Below are 22744 nucleotides of genomic sequence, written 5' to 3'. Positions count from 1 at the left end.
CAAAAATGAATGGGGCAGAGTAAGAAGCCCTGAGATTAAAATTCATATTGCACACATCTGTAAGGACTGAGTTCAGATTTATATAATCTTATCTGCAGCCTTTTCTAATCTTTCCAATGCGTCACTTCAAGGTGCTGCTTTTTATTGTTTGTGTAAGTTAATAACAGTGTGTCATCCTCTAACTGAGCCTGCATTCAAAATGTGCAAGATGTAGAGGTAGCGCAGGAACAAGTGTGCGGGCAGAAATGCCTACCAAGTGGTGAGCTGCGGCTTCAGCCACGTGCCAGACCTCCCGGTAACAGACCTCCTAGCCAATTACAGCGTACTAGGGAAGGTCTGGGTTTCGGCAAAGAGACAGAAATGGAAGTCTTAATTTCATGACTCTGTCATTACTGTGAGTCATGGCAAGTTTGGAAAAATTCTTCACTCCTGTCTCTGCATAAGCATAATAATGCTATGAAGCTTGATGTTCAAAGTGTTAAAGAGACGTTTACAGTATTATATAAATAATAAATACTTATTGTAAAGGCTCATGTAATTACTTCTAATCAGAACCACAACATTTTCTTGTTCGGCTTATTATTACCTCAAATATAATCCTTTGACATCTATGTGTGTGTGTACATAGATATGAAGTATATACTACATAAGCTCTATTATGGTTCAAAAGAGCCTCTTCTGGGCAACAACTCTGAGACAGACAAAAATGAAAAGAATGAGCACAGCCAGAATCAAAGTTGCCTCTTCCCTCCTCTCAAGCCGATAAATCTTATGTACTTCAAAAGTAGCCTTTTTTTCACACTCCCTCAGCTATGAAGACCAGTGATCTATTTCATCTGCCTCAAACAAAGGACTACTGAAAGATGTTCACTTAAATTTATTTTCTCAACCCTGGGGGCATACAATTACTGCTGTTCACTCATGCTTGGTGTGTTTAGATATTGGAAGGATGCACGTACTTTCTGTCATTGTTACAGCATTCCCATGGAAAACTCCAGGGCAGCCAGCATCTTCCCGACTGTGCCCACCACCAGCTGTGGAGTCAGCAAGCCAAACTTTGTTTAGGTGGCTACAGAAGCAAGCGGTATCTTTACCAACCTGACAGCCTCTCAGGTTCTGATCTGGCTCAGTGGGATGGCTAAAATGTAGCAGGGATCTGGAGGAGGACTCAAACGCCGCCTTTGAAATTGCAGCTAGCTGCCCCCAGCAGCATTCCTCAAGGAGCACACGGTCGGCATGTGCCAACCCCCGTGACTCAAAGGATAAAAGGCTTCGCTAGCCCAAGCGAAACAGGTCACAAGTGCAGCTGCGGCTGTGATTCAGGAAAGCACTCGAGTGTCCTCTGCTTTGTGAGCGGTGTGGCGCAAGGCAACAGGACGCATCAACAGGCACAGGGTCCGTTGAAGGCTGCCCAGCCTGCCTAGCTGTGCGTTCAATTCCTGATGTCACGGGAGAGGAAAGGAAGCGGTTGTTAGCACAAGTTTGGCAGCACTGCGGTTGCAACCTGTTAACAGCCCTTTACTCTGTGCGGGATGAAAACATTACAACCAAACACTTTAAATGCAGGAGTCCAGTTTGAGAGACCGATGCAAAGACCCTTGTTAAAACATCCGCTGAGCATCAGTTTTATTTCATCGTGTTACAGCAGTATCGTTACATTTGGTGATTCGATCGATACGCACTTGAGCACCTTGTAGGACAATACACCGTGGACTGGTCTCCTGTTTAGCATACGATGCCCAGTGTCCCTCCCCTGCTGAAGCTCCAGCTCTCTGGCGCAGTCCCAGAGCTGACTTCACACTAATGTGGCAAGAGCCTGGATGTTGTGGGAGCTTTCAGAGGTCCTGTGGACGGCATGGTGGTTTCTGATGCCTCTGTCTCTAACGTTGTTTTTGGGGCTCTGCTGAGCCTTGGCAGCGTGGCTCTGGAAGGCCCGGACGGTTCGGATAGCAAGGATGCAGACCACAAAGCTGGCGAAGTACAAACAGGCAGCAGCGACACCAAAAAGGCCGACGGCTGCGTCACCGCCCTGGACCACGCAGTTCATGGACGTATAACCACGGCGCGCGTACAGCCTCTCGCGCCTCTTGCAAACTTCTGTGGAGTTCACCTGGCTGACAAAGTGCAGGTAGAGGCCGACCGCCGCGACGTACGCCACGCCGGCCAGCAGGCTGAAGGCACATTCACCTGCCAGCAGCCCCATCCTGAGCTGCTGGATGGGTTTTGCCCCCACGAAAAGGAAGAGGAGCGTAAGTGATGCTGCTGTTAAGCTGAACGCTACGCCGCCGTACACGCAAGGGGCTCTCATCTGGGTGAATTGCATGTCCAGCTCCCTCACCTCCCGGAGCTCCGTGCCCTCAAAGGGGCTATAGGCCGAATTCAGGCTAAAGGATCCGGTGCCGAAGCCACCAAGGGAGGTGAATCCTGCAACAGAGGCCTGGGCAGCGCCCACGCAGATCAACACCAGGAGGTTAACTGTGATTTCCACAAACTTCAAAATGCCTGTCAGAAGTAGAAAGGTGGGAATAGGTGTCAAAAAAATCATGTCTTGTGCAAACTGGAGGTGACAGAATTACACCAAAATTAGAGACACGGAGCACTATTACTGAGAGAGTAGTCTTGTCTACAGCTACAGAAGAGTTCTGCTTTAAAAAAAAAAAAAAACAAAAAAAAACCCGAGATCTCCTGGGTACATTTTGGAGGTTGAGCAAATTACTTTTTTTTAATTTGTCAGTGTACTTGATAAATGGATCTTCATGCGGGGAAAGAAATCCATAAAAATTTTACTGTGCTTGTGTTATTGCCAAGGCAAGCGCACAGTGATTGTATTTTGGCCTGTAAGTACTTGGCATAAACACACTGAGCAAGAAATATCCAGTATGAACAAAACGCTGAGGTTAAAGCTGACAAAAACCTAGAAGCTTCTAATGGCTTAAAAAAAATTGTGCAAGTTATTTAGGTCCTTTAAAATGTGTTTGCTGCTTTAACTTACACCTTTTGTTTTTGTCTTCCTAAGCATGTGTTAATTTAAACTTAGTATCTAACCAGATGCAACTTACACTTCATCTCTTTCCAAGATAAAAATATCTTCATAAATCTGAAGAGGCAGTTCCTGATTGCACAAAAAAAAAAAAAAAAAGGAGGAGGGGAAGGAGGCAAAAACCACCTTACACGCAGAGGTAAGTTAAGTGAATTTGATACCAGGTCATGTGCTCTTTTCCACACCCCTGCCTTCAGAAGAAAGCCTTATGGCTTCTGAGATGACTCTTATTTTTCTTATGTTATGCTACTGATAAAGGTAACCTGTGATGTTTCTTAAGAAAAAAAAAAAAGTGGATAAATGACTTCTTTTTTGTGGTAGCTGCCTGTCCGGAAGGTGCAGCATCTGTTAGATAAATCTGATTGTTCTGGGAGAGCTCACTAGGGGTCAGACTAAGATTAGTAAACATGATGGATGCTGAAGCACAGCACAGCTAGAGCTGCCTATTCGGGAAACAAAAACCCTTCGTGTATTACGCATGTTGCTCCTCACGCTCTGAAGTTAATTACAGAATTGTGACTCTTATTATTCCATTGCAGTCTGGCAGCCAAGAACATAAGATGCTGGATGCAGTGGTCCTATATTTGTCTTTAAAGTGGGGCGGGATCTGTGGTTGCATACAGACTTTCATTTTATGCTGCTCGCATTGATCAGCATGGCAGTTCCCTCTTGAGCAATGGCTCCGCTGCTGTCAAGGCTTTATGGGCTTGAAAAGAAAGGGCTGAAGCAGCACGCAAGGGAATTAGACAAACTCCTCTCTTGTGCTGCCAGATGCTTCTAACTGAAGAAAGCCACCATGAAGGATTATCGGATATTCCCGTTCTGCCCTTTCTTATCCCCTCCACAGAGGACTGAGGTAACGAGCACCTTCTTGCTGCCGCTTGCTCTTCACGGGAAGGTGCTTGCAATGGTTTGCTGAGGGCTTTTGGGGGTTCCTGTTTCCCCTTGTACCTGGACTGATCCCCTCGCTTCTACTAATGCAGCTTTATGTAGGTACTGAGCCCATTCTCATCGTGGCCTTGCAGACCTCCCAGAAGCACAAAGGGGAGCACTGATAATGGTGGTAATGCCTGGGAACAGAATATCTGAGGCTCAGCATGTTTCAGTGTGTGTGTATGTATACACATACACAAGTACACACATACACAGATTTCATACCCTAAAAAAAGAACCACATAGAGCAGGCAGGGAAGACAAAGTGCTCTTGCTGAGGAGGAACTAAGCGTGCAGTTCTGCGTATGCATTCTGTAGAGGTGACGCTGATTTCTGAATGACAACATGCCTTTTCCTCCACCCTTCCGCACAACCATTTCTGTGAAGCAGGGCAATAACCATGCTGGTTACCAAATCTGGTCAGGAGGCTTCAAATATTTAAAAGGAAATATTGGTGAAGATAAATGTAAAGAGAAAATTAAATCTTGGTCCGTGAAACAGGATTTGGAACTCCTTGTACCAAATTCAAACAATGCAGCCAAAAGACTCAACATTTTTAACGGGTACAGAGTCATCTTTACCAGGACTGTTGAAAATGTTTTGAAAGAGTAATAGCTGAACAGGACATTCATTGGAACTGGATCAGATATTTTTTTTGTCTGCTCAGTTAGGCTGTACAATATGCCTTCCAAATACTGGGAGTCAACTTAGGTCCTCAGGGCCCTCGGGTGGTGTTGGACGCAGAAGGCCACTTCCCCTTTATAAGGGCTGACTACTGATTTCATAGATGCTCCATCAGGAAGCAGTTCTTACAAGTCTACAGGGAGGAAAGACCACTTGATTAAGGGAAACATAAATTTTAAATATGTTTGGGAACTTGGAAGCTGGGAACTCATGACCAGTCAGCTTTCTTCTACTGCTGTCTTCAGAATTTCCATTTTGTCTATGACTAGTGAGGCACTCTGACCCACTGAGCATCAACTTTTCCTGTACATCACCTTGCTAAGCTTTAGAAAAGGCAATTTTCTGTTGTCAAAGTAGTCAGCACCTGCTGTTAACCTCTCCACATTTATAAGTAACCCCAATCCTCAACGACGCTGCTCCAAAGCTTCCTAAGTGTTCACAGAAATCCCACATGCAACCCCTTAACTTCACTGAGCTGACTGCTGGTACCACAGTAGGGCTGGCAGAACGTGTCTCTTGGCCCATGAGATGACAAATATGATTAATGTACGTCTGCTGTGTTTTTAACTGCAACAGTAGAATGCTTTAATGGCATGCTTGGAAAATTTCCTTAGACAGGGCATGCAGGTTGGACAGGTTTTGTAGGTTCCTGGACAGTTTTCACACTCACCTGCCGTAGAATGGATTGGAGTAACTAAACAATGGTGAGAGGTGCATTAGCAGTTACACTATCAGTTATTTGCACCACACGCATTAACTTTATAAAAAAAAAAAAAATACAGGTGCAATAACAAAGCCTCCTATATTAAACAAAATCCTGAAATGATAAGCAGTATGTAGAACCAAGCTGTGAATTACAGGTCTACAGTGAACGCCAGCAGGGTTTGTTGAAAGCAGCAGACAATCCGTGGAAATCCCTAAGGCCTTGTATAATCACTGGGGCTTTGATGGAAATATTAAGCCCTACAGTATGTTCAGATCTTGACCCAGGCACCCCAAAAGCCTCATGCAACCTTGATCTGTGAAGAGTTACAAGCTGATACCCAGTCCTACTGTACTAGTATAAACAGGATAGACAGACTTGAGAAATAAGGAATAAAAGGATGGTTAAGTTTGGAATCGCAGCTCTGTCAAGGTATGCTAGCATACAGGTACTAGCAGTCACCTATGTCAAGCGGGGTACCGCTGGCAGAAAGGGCAGAGTTAAAAGCCAGGCTTCTGAGTCTGTGCTGCCATTCCTGCTTTTACAGGCCGGTTAGCTACACCATCTTAGAGTTACAGCTGCAGAAACTCGACTGCCAAAAGCTCTTCCTACGGGGAAGTTACTTATCTCTACAACTATTCCCTAATCCCATGCAACAATGAATGCATTGCAAGACTTGAGTGCAAAATGACAGGAGGGCTGAAAATCTCGGAACTCCACCAGTGTGGTTATTCTTTCCTTTCTCAAGTTCAAAATCTCTGGATTTATCTAAAATGTTATTGATTTGTATTAAAATTAGCATAGTGAATAATTGGCTTTGGGAACTAACCCTCTCCATACTAAGCAAGTAACAAGACTGAAGTCTGGACTCCTGGATTTTCATTTCCCTTCCCATGCTTCTTTCCTGCACCGCTTTTCAGCCTGAAGGTGAGGAGAATGGCTGCATCTAAAAGACAGTGGCTGTTACCAGAGCTTTCCAGAGAACTGTTCCATTCATTTCATAAAATCTACCTCTGCAGTGGATAGTAACTTCAACGTATCATACTTGTTAACTTTGTTTGAATCCAGTCTATTTTTGGCTGTGAGTAGGCTTCCTGCTATAACAACGATTTACACTCCTAATCTACTATTCGCTGTCCCTTTCCCTTCTGTACCAAGTGCATGCTGGGCTACTGCCACGGTATTAACCCCTGATCAGTGGTTCTGTCTTCTGCCAAACCGTGGGCTCAAACATCCAGCAAAGCAGGCGGGCAGGCTGTGAAGGGTACAGATCCACAGGCAGCTGACCTTACTCTAACAGCTCCTACCCTTGGCCGGACAATCACCGCTTTTCTCCCCTGCCCAGTAATAACTCCGGCCTAGCATTAGGCCCTTCCAAGAGCTGTTTTAAAAAACTAAAATAGCAGGAAACGATTCAAGTCTTTTCTGTGTGCTGCTGTTTTTTCCTGCAACTTTAGCAACTTGAAATGACTCACAGCGTATCTGATGAGCAATCATGCTGGCATGAGTTTAGCAGGGGAAACAGCACAGCCAGGACCAGAGAAAGACCAGAAACTCTTCTTTTCAGGTGAGATGAGCTGTTAAATCTGCATGCTCTGCCACATAAAACTACACTGTGGCTGACTGTGTGGTGCCCAGTAACTCAACTGTGTGCTCGTCTCATGCACTGGAAGCTGTAAAGAGGCTTTGTTCATCCAGGCACTGTGGCAGGGTGGCCCCAGTGCTCAGGTGTCAGGATCATGGTGCGTGTACGCATGCATGTAAGTAAAGTAAAACGGTCAATTCATGTTTGTTCCTATGTTTCTGCAGCTAACATAAATGAATCTGCAGGACAGCCACTTTTGGCTCCTCCTGTTGAACTGCCCTGACCCCACGAGGGCCTCACTAATAGAGGAGGCCTTCAAAGTGTCTCCCTCCACTGTGTCTTGGCAAAGCATCACTTTTTTCCTCTGCTGACTGCACATGGACTCTTCCTCCTGTCTCTTTGGGTACCATTCCCTTCTCTTCAGTTAACATCCCTGTGTACTTTGTCATTCTCCATTCTGGCTTGCTTTCTCCCTCTGCATCCTTTACAGGTCACGTACCAGTGGGACCAGTGGTACTCAGCCCCAGCAGGGCCGGGCTGCGCCTCTAGGACACCTCAAGACCTGTGGGAGAGCAGCAGTGCCTGTGTCACATCACTTTAGGGATCACTCTGGGAGAAGGGAAGAGGTGAGTTAGAGGCTACAACACACACATTAAAAAATATTCTCCTAGCCTTTTTCACTGAAAGTTATTTTGTGATTTTTTTCTCTTTTCCCAGTTTGGGTAGCTTTGCACTTCCGCACCCCCCACCCCAAAGAAGCAGACAAGTATTTTGACCATATATAGTGACTTACAAAAGCAGTAGTCAGTTCTGAAAAGGATCTCAAATGCTGAACTTCTCTTGCAGGTTTTGCATTCCCCCAAGAGTAAAGGCACACAGCTTTGGTCACCTCTCTGCTAAACTGAGTCAGTGGCAGGTAAGGGAAAAGAGGGAGAAAACGTCAGGAAAGAGGGACTTTGTTCTGCTTTTGGAAGGGGATAAAAATGTGACAGAAGTGGAGAGGAACCAAAACAGTGGAGGAGAACTGAACAAGGGAAATGAAATGGAGACAACAGTCACAACAGATTAAAAATATTAAATCTGGATGAAAAGTATTAAAACATCTTGCTAATGGTATTACTCCCCTTATGCATACCAGAACAAAGCAAGATCTTACTGAAACCAGTAACAGGAATTCACTGATGCAGGATCAGGGCAATACACAGCTTTGTTGTAAACAAACAAATCCCCCCCAAGCCTCCACACCACCGTTGTTTTTGTAGGTGTCTCTGTTCTTCAGCCAGTGGTGGGATGTAGCTTTCACTGAGTTATGCTAAAATCTTCCTAATGGAGTAATGTTGAAAGCTGGAAAAAACCACAACTCAACCGTAAAACACGAGAGTTAGGCAATGTAACACCAACAGAATCTTGGCTTTTCGAAGTACCCAAGGGAACTACATACTCAGAGCCAACTGCACTTAAATGGCACATAAGTGCCCAACACATTTATGCTCATTTGAGGTATCTGTCTTACTGGAAACTGATCGAAAAATAGTTTTAAACTGGAAAAATTATATTATTTATGTGCTCAAGAAAGATGCATTATTATTATCTTTTAATAAGTCATCCCTCTTTAGTCAAGATAATCACTCCATTAGGAAATCTCAAAGGATGACCAGCCTTGTTTTTAATGATCTAGATAAGCCTTACGTTCACAATCAGAGTGCTCAGATCCAAATGTATTGTCCTGTTTTTCCTGTGCATAATCTTCCCTTAAATAACTACTGTCCCACCTGCTCTATTCCTTCTGCTTAATACCCTCCCATCCTCTAAACAGTGCTGTCCAGCTTTCACAGGAAAGGGTGGACTTAATTTGTAGAACTACTGCATCAGCCTCTATCCCCAAACAGTTTCCCACCACTGCATGACACTAAGTTTCAGCAGAACCCAGCCCCTGCCTGGGAACAACAGCTCTGGTTTACTTGTTCCCAGTAGGGCCTTAAAGCATCACTTCTAGCACGTTCTTGATTTCTCTCCTGTTAACCAAGCACGAGTCATCTTCCACAATTTTGGAGAGGGTGGGAAGCAAAAGGTCTTGCAGTAAACTCTAGCGCTTGGCAATAGTGATGTGAATACAATGTCTGTAAAAGGCTGTACGCATATTTGTAGCGCTGGTAGATCTCTGCACAGACACCTTACGTTCTGCATTTCAGGAATTAGCCCTTTTTCTTCTTAACATACCCATAGTTCTTTCAAGTAGTAAACAAATATCTTGGTACTGAAACAAACTTGCAGATTTTTTAAAAAAAATACTTCAGAAAACAATGCAACACTCTTTTCCTTATGCCAACTTTCCATAGCCACTCCCTCCATTTGAACTGAAACTGAGCCGCCTTTAGAAAGTACAAAGATTGGGGTGTTATTGTTCTTCAAGTAATTACAGTCTGCTTGAAGGTAGGTCAGGTTGGAGGCACCTGTGAACTCCAGCTTCCCATTCACTTTACCAGCTGTGGGTTGTCACACCTGGTGAGCAACATTCCTGACTGGGTGGATTTTTCTCCTTTAAGTGAGCTAAGATTACCTGCTCAAGAAATACAGCTACACTCCACAGATAGTCTGCTGTACCAATTAGCTCTGAGAGCCACTTTTTAAAGGGAAGAGTTTTCTTCCTTTGTTCCCAGAATTTGGGTCAAATGTGGGGAAGACAAACCCAGTGGTCTTCCAAGAGAGATGGTTCAACTCCTGTTCTATACTGGAGGAGAGCGGACTTGACTGAGATTTCCCAGTAGGGAAGCACCGAACAGAGTGTAACACATACCTAACAGCTAACATCAACTTTACCAGTGTCTTCCCTTGCCAACTTAAGTGAGTCTTCTCAGTTGTACTTCTCTCTAAAAACAACAGTGTACATGTTAGCACAATGCCAAAACGTAGATGGAAACAAAAATTGATAGCAAGATGTGTGCAGAGTGAAGTCCCCTATGTTAGCAGGACAGCAGTTTGCTAAAGGTAACATTTGGCTCCCCTGTAGTAGCTCCCCTGCGTGTTTATATAGAGATAACTGCTGATGGCTATTTGTATTTCGCAGCAAACAGGACTTACCTCCATGTGAATACTTCAACTTCAGAACAGGAACGTTACCTGCAGCTCTGCCCCCGTATCTTGTTACTGTGCAATTTTAATTAAGCATTTTGAATAACTGGGATTATTTTAATCTGTACAACTCTGTCCAGTTCCCACTACTACTATCTTCCGTCTTCACAATTACAAAATTAGAAAAAAACTGATGGCCCATTCAGTCTATTAGTCACACTATGTTTAAAATATGCTCTGTAACAGATAGGAGGGGAAGCCCCTCTCTCATTACAAATGAGACTACAGGGGACCTTATTTCTCCCTTCTTACAGCAGAAATATGTTGAAATTAACTGCCACAGGAACATGGTATGACAGCTCTGAGCACAATTTAAAGGAGCTAAGCATGGCAGACTGTAGGGGTGAAACATGAAGATGGCGAGTACAAAATACAGCAGTTTCTAATCCTTTTGGGTGCCTCTACAGAAATTTAAGTATCCTGCTGACCGCTGCTGAAAAGACCTAACATGTGCTGCTGAACGTACTTGTGAAATGCTTGTTTTCATCCACAAAGTTACCTGTATTATGCACATTTAGTGACCCTTCAGTGTTTTTGAATATACATTACTGAAGCTACAAAATGTCTTTTACTTCAGTCCAATGCCTCCTGCAGACCATTATTCTCCTCCAGCATCTCCACAGCACTGGAAGGAATGCAAGTGCTCTGCAAAATACTGTTCCCCTCCTGCTCCCACATCTGACTCCAAAAAGAACGGTATCAGGACACAACGGAACAACATAACAGCAGCAGTAGAACAGTTATGAACAATGGCATAACTCAGGCCAAGTGTCTATTAGTGTGAACCCTGCGTGTAGGGTGACTTTTCATCTCAGTACTTTTTCCAGTCTATGAGTATTTGCCAGCATGGATAGCTACAGGAAAAACACTGAACTGTGTTTTGTAAAAACAAAAGCTTATAGATGTTTACATTTGAATTGATGCTGGCTTGTTAATGCATGAATATATCCTGGAGAAAGTCATTGTTACTCCCTAATTCTATTTCCTCCTCCAAATAAATTCAGTTTGATATTTCCTCCTGGCTATCTATGCCTGAAACTGGAGACTTTTCTTGTTGTTACAAACCATAATGCTGTCTTTTTCTGAGAGGAAATTGGTCTGAAGGTTTTAACAACCATGGATGTTAGAATGCAGGCTAAAGGCATGATTGTTTGGAAGCGCCTACAATATGCTTAAGAAATCTGACACTATTCATGGCGCCTCTTTAAGCTGTATTCATGGCAGCAAAGAACAGGGATTAAATTATACTTGCTCCCCCACAAACTGTTTTCTAACCTTTCTAGTGCTGTCTCCGTTAAATGCCAAGTGGGTTGAAGAATTAAAAGAAAAAGTTACTTAGCCGAGAATTTATGACCTGCACACTACAGATCTGTACGAGGCAAAAGTGCAGGCATTTCCTGAGTCGCATACTGACCGAAGAAGGGAGAAACGTAGTTTACCTTCACTGTTTAAGCAAAACTAAAGGAAGCATTATCCTGGAATTGCATTGCTCCACCTCTTTCACACCAGTATACGTACTAAAAAGAAAATAAAAGTTTTCAAGGTCAAGTGACCAAATATCTATGACCAATTTAAGATCAGCAATTCACTCTTGGGTTTGACTCAGATTTTGCTCTCTCTAAGGTGAAGGAAGCAGCACAGTAGCCAGCCTTTAACACTTCTCTCATTCCCTCTAGTAACCAAAAGCACCGAATCTGGCAAATAAAGGCAAATAAAACTAATTTAGGTTTTCTACACAGAAGAGAGAACTACAGAAATTTTACCTGTGCTGTGAAAAGCAAGTTGAATGTTTTTTTTTTCTGAAAGAATTCACCTCTAAGTATCCCCAAGCAAAAACTCTTGTAGTTTTCAACATGTGCTGCTTTAAAGGGCATGCACTAGTGTGCATTAAGTTGTAAGAAATGGTTATTGCAAGCAATAGTTCCTTAGTTGATGAAAGGTTTTTCTTTACCAGGAACAGTTTATTGTCCATTCCCATATAATTATATAGAGCATCTAGACAATGTCACACCAGTCTATAAGCTGTTCCTTAAGTCTTCTTCACTAGAACAGAAACAGAATGTGACAGACTTCTGTGTTTCTATTGCCTTTGGAATCTGTAATCTGCAGATCCACAAGTCTGAGATCCCTATTAAAAAAAACATATAGAAACTAGACCTAAAGATAGCATAGTAGGGAAGAGACAAAATATTCTTAAAGGAAAGTCATTTGAAAGAATCAGCAGACATATGAAGAAAGGCAATCCAAATGGTAGTGCTCTTAAATGACACAAGCTCCTGCAAGATGAAAGGGAAGATCCTCTTACAGGTTTGTAGTAGTTAAGAGAAAATAAAGACTAAAAGGAAACAATTGATTTTCAAAAAAGAGTTCAGGAGAAATCTTTGTTTTGTGCTGCCTGTCGCTAGATATGACCAAGCTAGCAGTTTAATGGAAGTGGATCTGTAGAATGAAACTGTTGGAGGGGAAGTCCTAAGAGCTACAGGAAAGGCATTTTCTGGGAGAGAAAAGTACTTTATTCTAGGTCTAGTTTAGTCCAAAGGACAGAGTGCCTGCTAGTAGTTATAGCTCATCCTCTCATGTAGTTTTATCTGAAGGAAATATCATTTGTGCATCCTCAGACTGCTGTGCAACATGACCCAGAGCTGTAAGTGGGGGCTCCAAAGAAATTCAGCTGAAAAGTACACAACAAAAAGCTACAGTAGATGCACAAACTAATGATTTGAAAAAAAACCTGAATAGTAAGCTTGTGAAGTATGTTTTAACAATAATCACACAAAATTCTTCCATGATTGCCATCTGTAAAATTGGTAGGCTGCTGAGAGTTCAAGCTCTTGAATTAAAAATTAATGAAGTCAGTGTTTATTAAGCAACTTCGCACTTAACGCATGTACTCAAAACATGCAGATGAGCTCTGCAAGAGCACACAGATGGGCTCTAGACAAATCATTTCAGGTACAGCCTGTACAGGGCTGACAGCCTAACCAGAAGTGGAAAGAATTCACTTGTGATAAGGACAGAACTGACTCTTCTTCACTCTATGAAGAAGCGACATAAGCACAGTGACAGGGAGAAAGGGAAAACATCACTCTAAAATCATAAATATAATGGAGAAGGTGAATAGATGAGATTATCATTAAATATTTTGAATGCCACCAGAATCAGAGACACCTTCTTTAAAAAGTTTTAAGGAACAAAAGAGTAGTACCAAGTGGCACAAAGAAACTGTGGAACTCCTTGTTGTAAGATAATACGGAGGCCAAACATATTCAAAAGGGGATTCAGAAAAGGATTAAACAAATTTGATAGGTCTATAAAGAGGTATTAAGCATAATGGAAGTAAATACAGTTTTCCAGTTCAGAAAATTCCACCAATATGAAGTCTGGAGAGCATTCCAGAGGTCAGCTCACTCTCTAATGGTCCAAACTCTGATGGTCCTCCTAAATTTGCACTCTAGTACATTGTTTGAGAGGATGCACAATTAGGTGCCTCTCATGAGTCAGTACGGCTAGCCACATGATCCTACCTGAATGGCTTTGGATAGGTATTGCTCATACAACGTTTTAACTGTCTTTTTTCCTTCTGTTTTCAAGAAACAGAAGAAAAAGGAGCAGAATGTTCTGATGTTCCTTAGGTGGTATCAAATGTTTCTACCAGCAAAGGGAGTCGGTAACAGTTGTTTCTTCCCCTACATTTGGGTTGGGTTTATTGTCTTAATGTGGTTATAGGGGAAAAAAAAAAGGGGGGTGGGGGGATTAGGGAGGGAAGATGGGAATAACAAAGATAAGACAATGATGCCCTTTTTTCTGCTGCTGCTTGGAGCTAAGATATTCAAATGATCACTGCAAAAATAACTGCCTATTTCTGAAACTCAACTTCAGCTTTTTGGAATATTGCTGGTGAAATGCATGGATGAAGAGGGCAGTATATGGGTAAAGGAAATACTTTTCTGAGCTCTGATTGTTTAGAATTCTTCTCTAGTTTGCCAAACTGGTCAACATGCACAAAGAGTATAAGTATATTTGCTAGGCAAATTATAAAAAACAAAATATAGTGAAAGCAGAGTGATGCACAGTTAGAAACTAAGGTTCACATTTCAGTTGTTTCTTTGGAAAAGATTGTGGAACATCGCTTGATTTCCCGGCCTTGTTTGATACTGGTTTATTTTATAACTATGGTGATTGGGAAGGGGGAATTTCACCACAGTGCTGATAAATCATTGGCAAAAGAAAGAGATGGTTAAGATGATTTACAGGAACTTTTCATGCCGTAAGAAGCTGTAGCTCATATGTACTAACTTCTTAGTAAACAATTCATGTAGCTTTTCATTTCTCATATTTACTATGACTGCAGTGAATATAGAATTCTGCAAAACAATTCTAGGAAATTCTGCTAAATCTTGGTACTTTCAAAAATTAAACAGGCGAGTTACATCCTCATAATCTTATTAACCTCCAATATCTTTTCATTTTTTTTGAAGTAAAACTACTAATAAAAGAGTTTATTTTCTACATTGTCTCTTTTCCCTCCTACACTGCAAGTTCAGACATTAAATTTTTGGAAAATCCTGAGCAATACCTGGGGGAGGGGTGGGAGCAAAATCATCACCATCAACTGATGCATCCAAAACCAGGACATTTTGAAAATGTTAATTATGTTTAATGTATTGAAATAATGAGAAACAAATATGGGTTAAAAAAACCAAAACAAACCAGCAAGTCAGATTAAGCTACCCAGAAGTCTAAACAACCAGTGAAACTGAAAACTAAAAATAACTTGCCACTTCATTTTTTCTAAAGCTGTGATAGAATAAGGCATGGAGATTTCTAGAGCTTCTTAGACAAGTTAAAATAATTTAGTATTGTTGAAGAAGAAACTGCTGATACAATTTTATCAGGGAGAAAATATCACTATGGCTCTGTGTTATTAAAAATGCTCTATGAACTGTTGGAATTAAATCTCCTTGAGATGAAAAACAAACTGCATATAAATACACAGAACATATTTATAAGACAAAATAGTTCAGCTCACTCTTAAAATTGTTCACATATACAGAAATACTAAGAGTAAATTGAATGTGCTAACTTTCCTTCATGGAGTGAAGAAATAATCTAACATTATGTATTTTAATTTACTTCCAATAACTAAACTCTTAATTTTCCTCCCTCCTGGAGGACACTGAAAGGCTGCTTATAGACTTCAGCCAAAGACATTGCACCTAGCTGCAAGTTCCAACTCCGGCTGCACAGAGCCTCTCCTACAAACAAGGTAAAAAAGCTCATTCTCCTGGAAGAGGGAAAACTTTGAAGGAGTAACAAATATTTTAGCACCACTTTTTATCCAGTTTACGGGAACGAGTTTACTAAGTATTAAGGCTGATTTCCTCCCACATTCACGCTCATTTCTCTGCTTGCTGTAGTCACTTTCTAGCTATGAAAAAAAAAAAAGTTATTTCTCAAGAGCTGTTTTATTGGATTCATGTCCATAAAATAGTTTTGTCTCCCACAATGTGGCTTTATAAAGGCGTATCAGTGATGACTGGATGAACACCAGAGTTGACAAAAAGTCGGAGAAGAATGTGTCAGAAATAAATTAGCATCAAAGCTTCAAGAGGCATCTTGAAATTGCCTACAGATGCAAATATCTATTTATTCCTAAATCCCAAAGGTTAACTCTTGCTGCACAACCTGAGTGATTACGCACATGACCCACTCTCAGGCTCTGTATGCACACTCTGGAGATGTATTTTCAATTACCTAAATATCTCTATAAATCTTGCCTTTAGATGCCTAAAATGTGCTAGTAACCTGCGGTTATGCCATTCATTAACTCTCCCAGTTTGTTTGTTTGTTTTCTAATATTACTTCAGCTTTACTTTGTTGTGCTTCTAAATACAGAAACCAAAACCAACTCAAGTGCTTGGAAGCAGAGGAGTGGATGGCAGGCAGTAAGAATCTCACATACCTCTTGTTGTGCATACCTTTGAACACTTCATTGAGAAGGTTTCCTTGGGAGGGTAACATTCTGGTGGTGGACCAAAATATTCCTGTGCTGCTCCTGAGGTTTTAGAGTAAGGGTCTGAGCAAACAGTGGAAGTCCTTGAGAGCTGGCCACCTCGGACATCTTCTGTTGATCTACAATAGAGTAAATGACCAATGTATATTAACTAGATCATGCTCTCTCCTGAACATCAGAACATGAGAAACTGGCAAAGGCTCCTGTTAGTGGAACCAGCTAGCCTGCTTGATAGGTACCTTGATCTTTTTTGCTTGCGTGTTTTGAAAGCAAATATCCCAAATACTTCCATAAAACCATGTTCACAAGGATATTTGCACTCTGTCATTGTTATTTTGGAAAACCGTACTCAGTGAGTAGGCTGGCTTAATTGTTTATGTTACTTGCAAAAGGTAGCAAGGAAGAGCGTGTGGGGAGTGTTCCCATAAAAATGAGTAACAGCTTTTTCACGAAAAACAAAACATTTTTAGCTAGTCCATAGCAGCCCAGAGAATAAAAATGAGAAATACTTTCACATAATAAATGTGTAATGTAGCACAACTATTGCACGGGTAAGCGTTTTGTCAAGTTTGGACTTCCAATTACCATGTCTTAGACAGATGCCTTTTAAAAGAATGAAAGCTATTAAAAGAAACTGATAAAGATTTTAAAGTGTGGGGAAAAATGCCTATTTAAATATTTCTCTCTTTATTTTGAGGTCTTTGATGATATTTGAAGAGGAATCTAAAATCAACAACAAAAAAATCAATTTATCGTGTCTCCAATTAGACTCTTCATTTGTATACTTCAAAATGGAATTGTCTGCCTTCCTGCAGTGACATACAGCTCCACATCTAAAGCCTGATGATTTTTAAGGTTGATGAGATTTAGATTATTCTATGGGAAAAGCGCAATTCGCCCTTTTTAAATAGAGCTAACACTTGAGTTAAAATAAACATTGTAAATTGTTTTATAAGTGTCTGGTCTAGCCTAAATGTTCTCCCTCATCTGAAGGAGAACTGCAGCTTGCCTTTTTCAAGGTACAGCTGGATGATTTTGTTATTAAAGGGTATTTTAAGTCTCATTCAGCATTCTTATTTTTAAAAGTCTTCTTCCTATTCAGTTTTTATCTTGAATTTCTTATCCACAGATCAGCATTTTCAACTGTAGTTTTGTTTCCTGATATCACTACACTTCACCAAGGTTTATCTTCATCCAGTTCCAGATTCCACTTACAAATATTATCTCATTCATCCACATTAAATCATGTTCTTTGTAGTTTTTACATTTTAATTAAGACATTCACTAACAAGAACAATGTGAACATCTCCATGTGTAGTTGCCAACAGCTCTATTTGGCCAAAACACTTCTGATTTTTCTGACCTTTATCCTCTGTCTTGTGCAACCACCAAAGCATCCTGCGCAGCTGTGTCACATAAATTAAATAAGCTGTGTGATTTATAAGACTTCCAGTTAACTTGAAAGCAATCCCTTTGGTACTTCTGATGCAGCTGCTTCTCTCTATTGTATCCTGCTACTTGCCAGAAAACAAAACAAAAACAAAACAAAAACCCCCTAATGTTCAGCAACAGAATACAATTAGAAAAAGAAAAAATTTCTTTCTTTTAGATGCTTTTTTTTTTCCTCACAGTGGCCTATTCTGGTTACCTTTGCTCCTGTTTTCCTTCAGGACTTTCCAGCTCAGGATAACGCAATTCCTTCTCCTCAGCAATGAGAGAAGCTTGCTATAGGAGTTTCAGACAGAAATGTGTTTGGAAAGAGAAATACCGTAGCTAGAAAGTCTTGCTTGTAAGGGATGAAAGCATTAGGCACCCAAATTACAGTTTCCATGGAACTCTACCCATCTATTTCTTCATAGTATCTGGAGGTCTTTTGGTCCATCAGCCTAAGTCTTCATCAAAATACTGAAGTTTCCTTACAAAAGCAGCTGGTTTTGTTGTGAGAACCAAGCAGGGAAAATGCTGTTAGGTTAAGTCAAATTCCATCAAAACAACTGATGGAAAAGTTTTGCGATTAGTTGCAGTGAGGGCTGGTGCCCTCCCGATTCTTGGCTTGACTCTTAAGAATTATCTCCTTAGCTACTACAGATCTGTAGCTGCAGCTTTCCTTCCTCTAATCCTCGGTGGATATAGAGATGGTCTGTTGGCCTTTATGGTCCGTCCACCAATTTCAGTCTAGGTGTCCAGCCATTTATAACCGACAGCAAAAACAAGAAGTTCAGAGAAGCACTTTACTAAGAAGTGGTAGTTTAATTAATAGCTATCCTTTCACACATTGTTTTTTTTTATGCTATATATGAAAAAAACAAACCCAACCCTTTTTTTTTTTCCTCTCCACAGTGCAACTGATGCATTTCTGTCATTTGCTTCTCTCACTTCTAATATGTTCAAGATAATTTAACTATATCCCCTCCTGATCTCTGCTTTTGCTAAGGACAGTCATTCAGCCCCAGGATGATTCTTAGGCTGACCTTTGTTCCCATTTCTCTCTAATTTTTCATGATTTAAGAGAGGCAGAAGAAAAATCCGTTAGCTATTTTCACAATACAATAGGATTATCACCATCCAAATTTTTTATACTTAGCCATAAACACTCCTTCTAGTCCACACAGTGCTCTTCACTGCTGCTTTTATTCTCAGCATGTTCCTGTTTTTCTTGCTAAAATGCATATTACCAAGGAGTACTACAGCATTTCAGCTTTTCAAGAATCTTAATTATATTTATCTCTTCTCCCTCTTTGCCTCTGTTCTTAAATTGCCTTTCAATCATGCCTCTCTGAGAGTAAATGGGAGTGATGAATACCTTACAGCCGTGCCCAATTTGCCAGTGGTGTTTAGAGCTACAGACCTCTCTCCTACAACGCAGCCACTGGCATGCCCTCAAAGGAAAACAGCCTAAGTTCACATCTAATATGCTGTAGGCTAGCCAGACTGGATGGAGAAGAGTTTACTTGTCACTCTAGGCCTTCTGCTTAGTTGATCTGCTCATTGTGCTGATAGGGGCTGGCCCACTATCAAGTGCTGCAAGCTGCTTTAGACACTTGAACAACTACTCATTTACTGACTGCAACTACTGAAATTAACGTTGGTTTCAATTAACATATACTTGTTTGCAGCTGAACCAGAGCAATCCGAGAGTTCAGTAAGTTCCTGTGCTGGTCTCAAGTCATTTAACATTCTCATGTAAGCAATTATGCATATTTGGCAAGCCTTGGCTTGCTGTCACCTTCTGACCAGCCTCTTCAGGAACGGTACTAAGACATATGGCCACACTTCACCTAGTTGTGACCCAACTTGATCCAGATAACCCCAGGAAATTCACATCTCTGTCTGTGTCACACAGCCTATCTTTCCATCCCTTCTCAAGCTCAATATAAAGAAAAAGGTTAAACTTCTAAGTGTAAAATAGCTCCCCAATTCCAAACATGGCATGATCATGTTTCAAAATTTCAAGGCTGAGAAAATGTTTTCTCTACTGTTGTAATATGAAGGTATTTAAAAGCAAACAAAGAAAATGACAGACATTATAGACCTGTGTGATGTGATTCTTTAGGGTGATAAAGACGTACCTTACATTGTATGGGTATGGTTTTCTCGCTCTTCTGTCTTCCTCATATCTATTAGATCCATGATTCTCATGGTGCCTGTATTGTTTATCTTGGTATCGTCTGCCGGCATGCGACATCTTGTTTCTTACATGTATTCTTTCTTTCTAAAATAACTTCCTGAGACAGAGAAATAAAACTGGTTTATTTTATAGCTGTACTTAAAGTTACTCATTGACCAGCACTCACATCCATTCCATGCTGATTCAAGACTTAGCACACACTTCCTTAAGAAGCGAAGGAAGCAAAACCCTTTAAACTACAAGTAAAGTAACTTCATTAAAGAAGAAAGTTTTTCTTTACATTTTCCTATTCATCGAGTAATCGTAATGTTTCTACATTCAATAGTTTTTGCGCTTAGCTTATTTACTAGGTCTGCTCTGTCTCCCCTACTTTTGCTGCAAGGAGAAGGCTTATCTAGCATTGTCTCTTACGTACAGTATTAAACCCAGCAAACAGCAGTGCGTTGCATGAGCACGCATACAGCTGCCACCCATGGCAGGGCAAACCTGAAAGCGCAGGCTGTGACCTTTGTCCTGGAAGTTTCTAAGAGGAGGGCACCCACGGGTGTAAACAGATGCAGTACCAAACCTCGCCTGTGGCTTGGATAAACGTTAGGTAAGGGCAAAGCTGCACTGGGCCGAAAATAAGTTGGCAAGAAGATACATCCTCGGTAGTCTGGCATTAAATATTACAAGGATGTTATTTCCTGAAAGTGTCTTTACCCTTTCAAGTGCAGTGCACTTAAGCCCAAACCGGTAAAACACAGAAACACAGCGTTTAGGCATCTAAGCACTCTTCATTCTCGTTTGCCTTCATCACAGCCCTTCGGCATTGCTGCAGAAGTGCCCGCGCTCCATTTAATTTGGACTGCTCAAGCTGAGGACTTGCACAAGGACTTCCCTTCTGTCTTTTTCGGGTGTTCACCAAATAAATATTCATTTTCATTTGTTTATGGCTAACAAAGAGACAGTGTCTTCTGCTAGGGGAAAAAGTGTCTTCAGCTCCGGGCCAAAGCTGTTTAGGAAGAGGCAGCCCTGTACCTTTCCCCAGGGCTGGTTTCCGGTGCCGGACCCGTCGCCTCAGCTCCATGACAGCAGCCGAAGCCCCCTCTGTCCCCCGGGAGCGACCGCACCGGCGGGGACGCGGCCTGAGGCCTCGGAGCTGAGGCTGAAGTTGCTCCCTTCGCTGCCCACCCGCCGGCCGGCAACGGCCCCGAGCCTCCCTTCCACCGGCTCCCCTCTGTCGGCAACCCCCCCACGGGCCAAGGCCAGCGGCCCCCGCCGCCCCTCACCTGCGGGCAGCGCCCAGCTCCGGCCCGCCCCGCAGCAGCTCCTGGGCGCAGCCGGGCCGGGACCGCCCTTCCCTCCCCGGCCGCCCACCCACCCCCCAACCCCTCCTCCGCCGCGCCTCCCGCCTGGGGCGGGCCGGGCCCCGGCGCAGGTGTTGGGCCGCCCGCCGGATTGCCTGGCCGGCAGGGCCTGCGCTCGTTTACGGAGCCCATCGCTGCGGGGGGAAGGAGGGGTGCAGCCCCCGGCCCAGCCCGGTTGTGAGAGGCAGCTGGAAAGGGGGGGGGGAAGGGGGCGGAAATCTGGTGTCTGAGGGCGTAGGACTGCCTGGGCTTTTGTTTAGTTTAATAAAATGAGGTCCCTGTGCACCATGGTGCGAGGAGGAATCCCGTAAGCAGGGCTCTGAGAGGATATAAAACTTGAAGGTTAATAAAGTTAAAGTACAAGGTCCCCACCGGTTGCCTTTTTTTTTTTTTTTTTAAGCCAGCTTCATTGACTCACAGTGTTCAGGGCGGGAAGCCCTGCAGTACCAGGTGTACACAGGATAGAAGGCAAAAGAAAATGGGGGAAACTTGTTCCCCAGGGTGGGAAGAGGCCATGTTGCGCTAGGCAGGTTGAAAAGGGAGGTGAGCAACTAAACTCTCCTCAGGTGTAAAGCCACGTTTTAGAGAATTGACCATTTGAATGCTTGCAGTCTTGCTTCTTAGTGCTCTGCCACGGGCCGTCCCTGTGGCGAATCTCCAGGGCTTTGTCTCCTCGCTGCCAGCCTGTCATGTTTCCCTTACAGAGGAACAATGTGCTGGTCCCCTCAGGATGCTTTCTGTTGGGGATATATCTATTTTTGTAGAGAGCCTGGGGCAAACCCATGAACCAGCATTGCTGCAAACGACTCGTTCATTTTGCAGTCCTGTACACAAAACCAATTTGTGCCTGAGAAGCAGGGTGGTGGTGTTAACGTGATGCTGTGCCCGGCTAATCCTGAGCCTTGCAAAGCTTCAGAGGAACTCCTATCCCTGAAATGAGGAGATGCCTACAGGAGCTGAATGCTCAAGACATGTTTTGTAAATTGCTGGACCATGGTAGGACTGTGATTCCCTGCTCCAGTTCAGCTGTGTTAACAGCTTCTTTTGCTCTTTACCGTTCTCACCTCACCTAGACCTCTTCTGCTGTTCCTGCCTTCAGCTGTACAGTTCATCTTCTCTCTGTCTTGCACCAACCCTCGTGCTCACTTGATCATGTAGTAAGCCAATTCAGCTTGCTTTCCAGCCAAAACCAATTTACTTTCTGCTGTTTAGTGAGTGGAATTGGCTTTGTGCTGCAATCAAATGTGTGCTGGAGCAAGGACTTGGCAGAAGCATGTGTCCCACAGGGAAGAAACTGGGGGAGGGATGGGGAGGCAGGGCTACCTCTCTTGGCAGTGGTGAGTGGTGAACATAACTGAAGCCTTAATGTGAAGTTGCAGTTTGAGACACTACTACCCATCAGTTAGCCACTACGCCTTCTCAGTTTGAGGCCATCATCCTGCTAGCAACAGCAGTCTAACAGCAGGAGTGTTTTATTGCTTCGTAGTTCTGTTTGTTTCCAAATCTTACTGTTTCTAATTAAAGGTAGTTTAGGCTGGTTTAGCAGATTTTACCCTAAAGAAGATTAGGGTACCTGCAGGAGTTCTGTTCTCCTGTCTAGATGATAAACATTTGGGAAATACATTCATCACTTGCATCCAGCAGAGGATGTCTGCTCTTCATGGGGGGCATGAGGAA

The 22744-nt window shown here is 42.5% G+C and overlaps 1 protein-coding gene across 1 annotated transcript; it reads right to left on the bottom strand.

Annotated features, from left to right (window-relative positions):
* Window positions 1-1612: 1612 nt before the first annotated feature.
* Window positions 1613-21045, bottom strand: LOC104478894 (MARVEL domain-containing protein 3). The gene is made up of 4 exons (XM_086741944.1): window positions 20990-21045; window positions 19660-19815; window positions 16040-16209; window positions 1613-2502 (listed from the first exon to the last, which is right to left on the bottom strand). Exons 2-4 carry the CDS (start codon window positions 19773-19775, stop codon window positions 1796-1798), a joined length of 993 nt encoding a protein of 330 aa, XP_086598070.1. The 5' UTR covers window positions 19776-19815; window positions 20990-21045; the 3' UTR covers window positions 1613-1795.
* Between the last annotated feature and the right edge of the window lie 1699 nt (window positions 21046-22744).

This window comes from Chlamydotis macqueenii, chromosome 2 (genome assembly GCF_036417535.1).
Source record: "Chlamydotis macqueenii isolate bChlMac1 chromosome 2, bChlMac1.mat, whole genome shotgun sequence".
Taxonomy (NCBI): domain Eukaryota; kingdom Metazoa; phylum Chordata; class Aves; order Otidiformes; family Otididae; genus Chlamydotis; species Chlamydotis macqueenii.
This window is presented reverse-complemented; position numbering and strand designations above follow the sequence as displayed.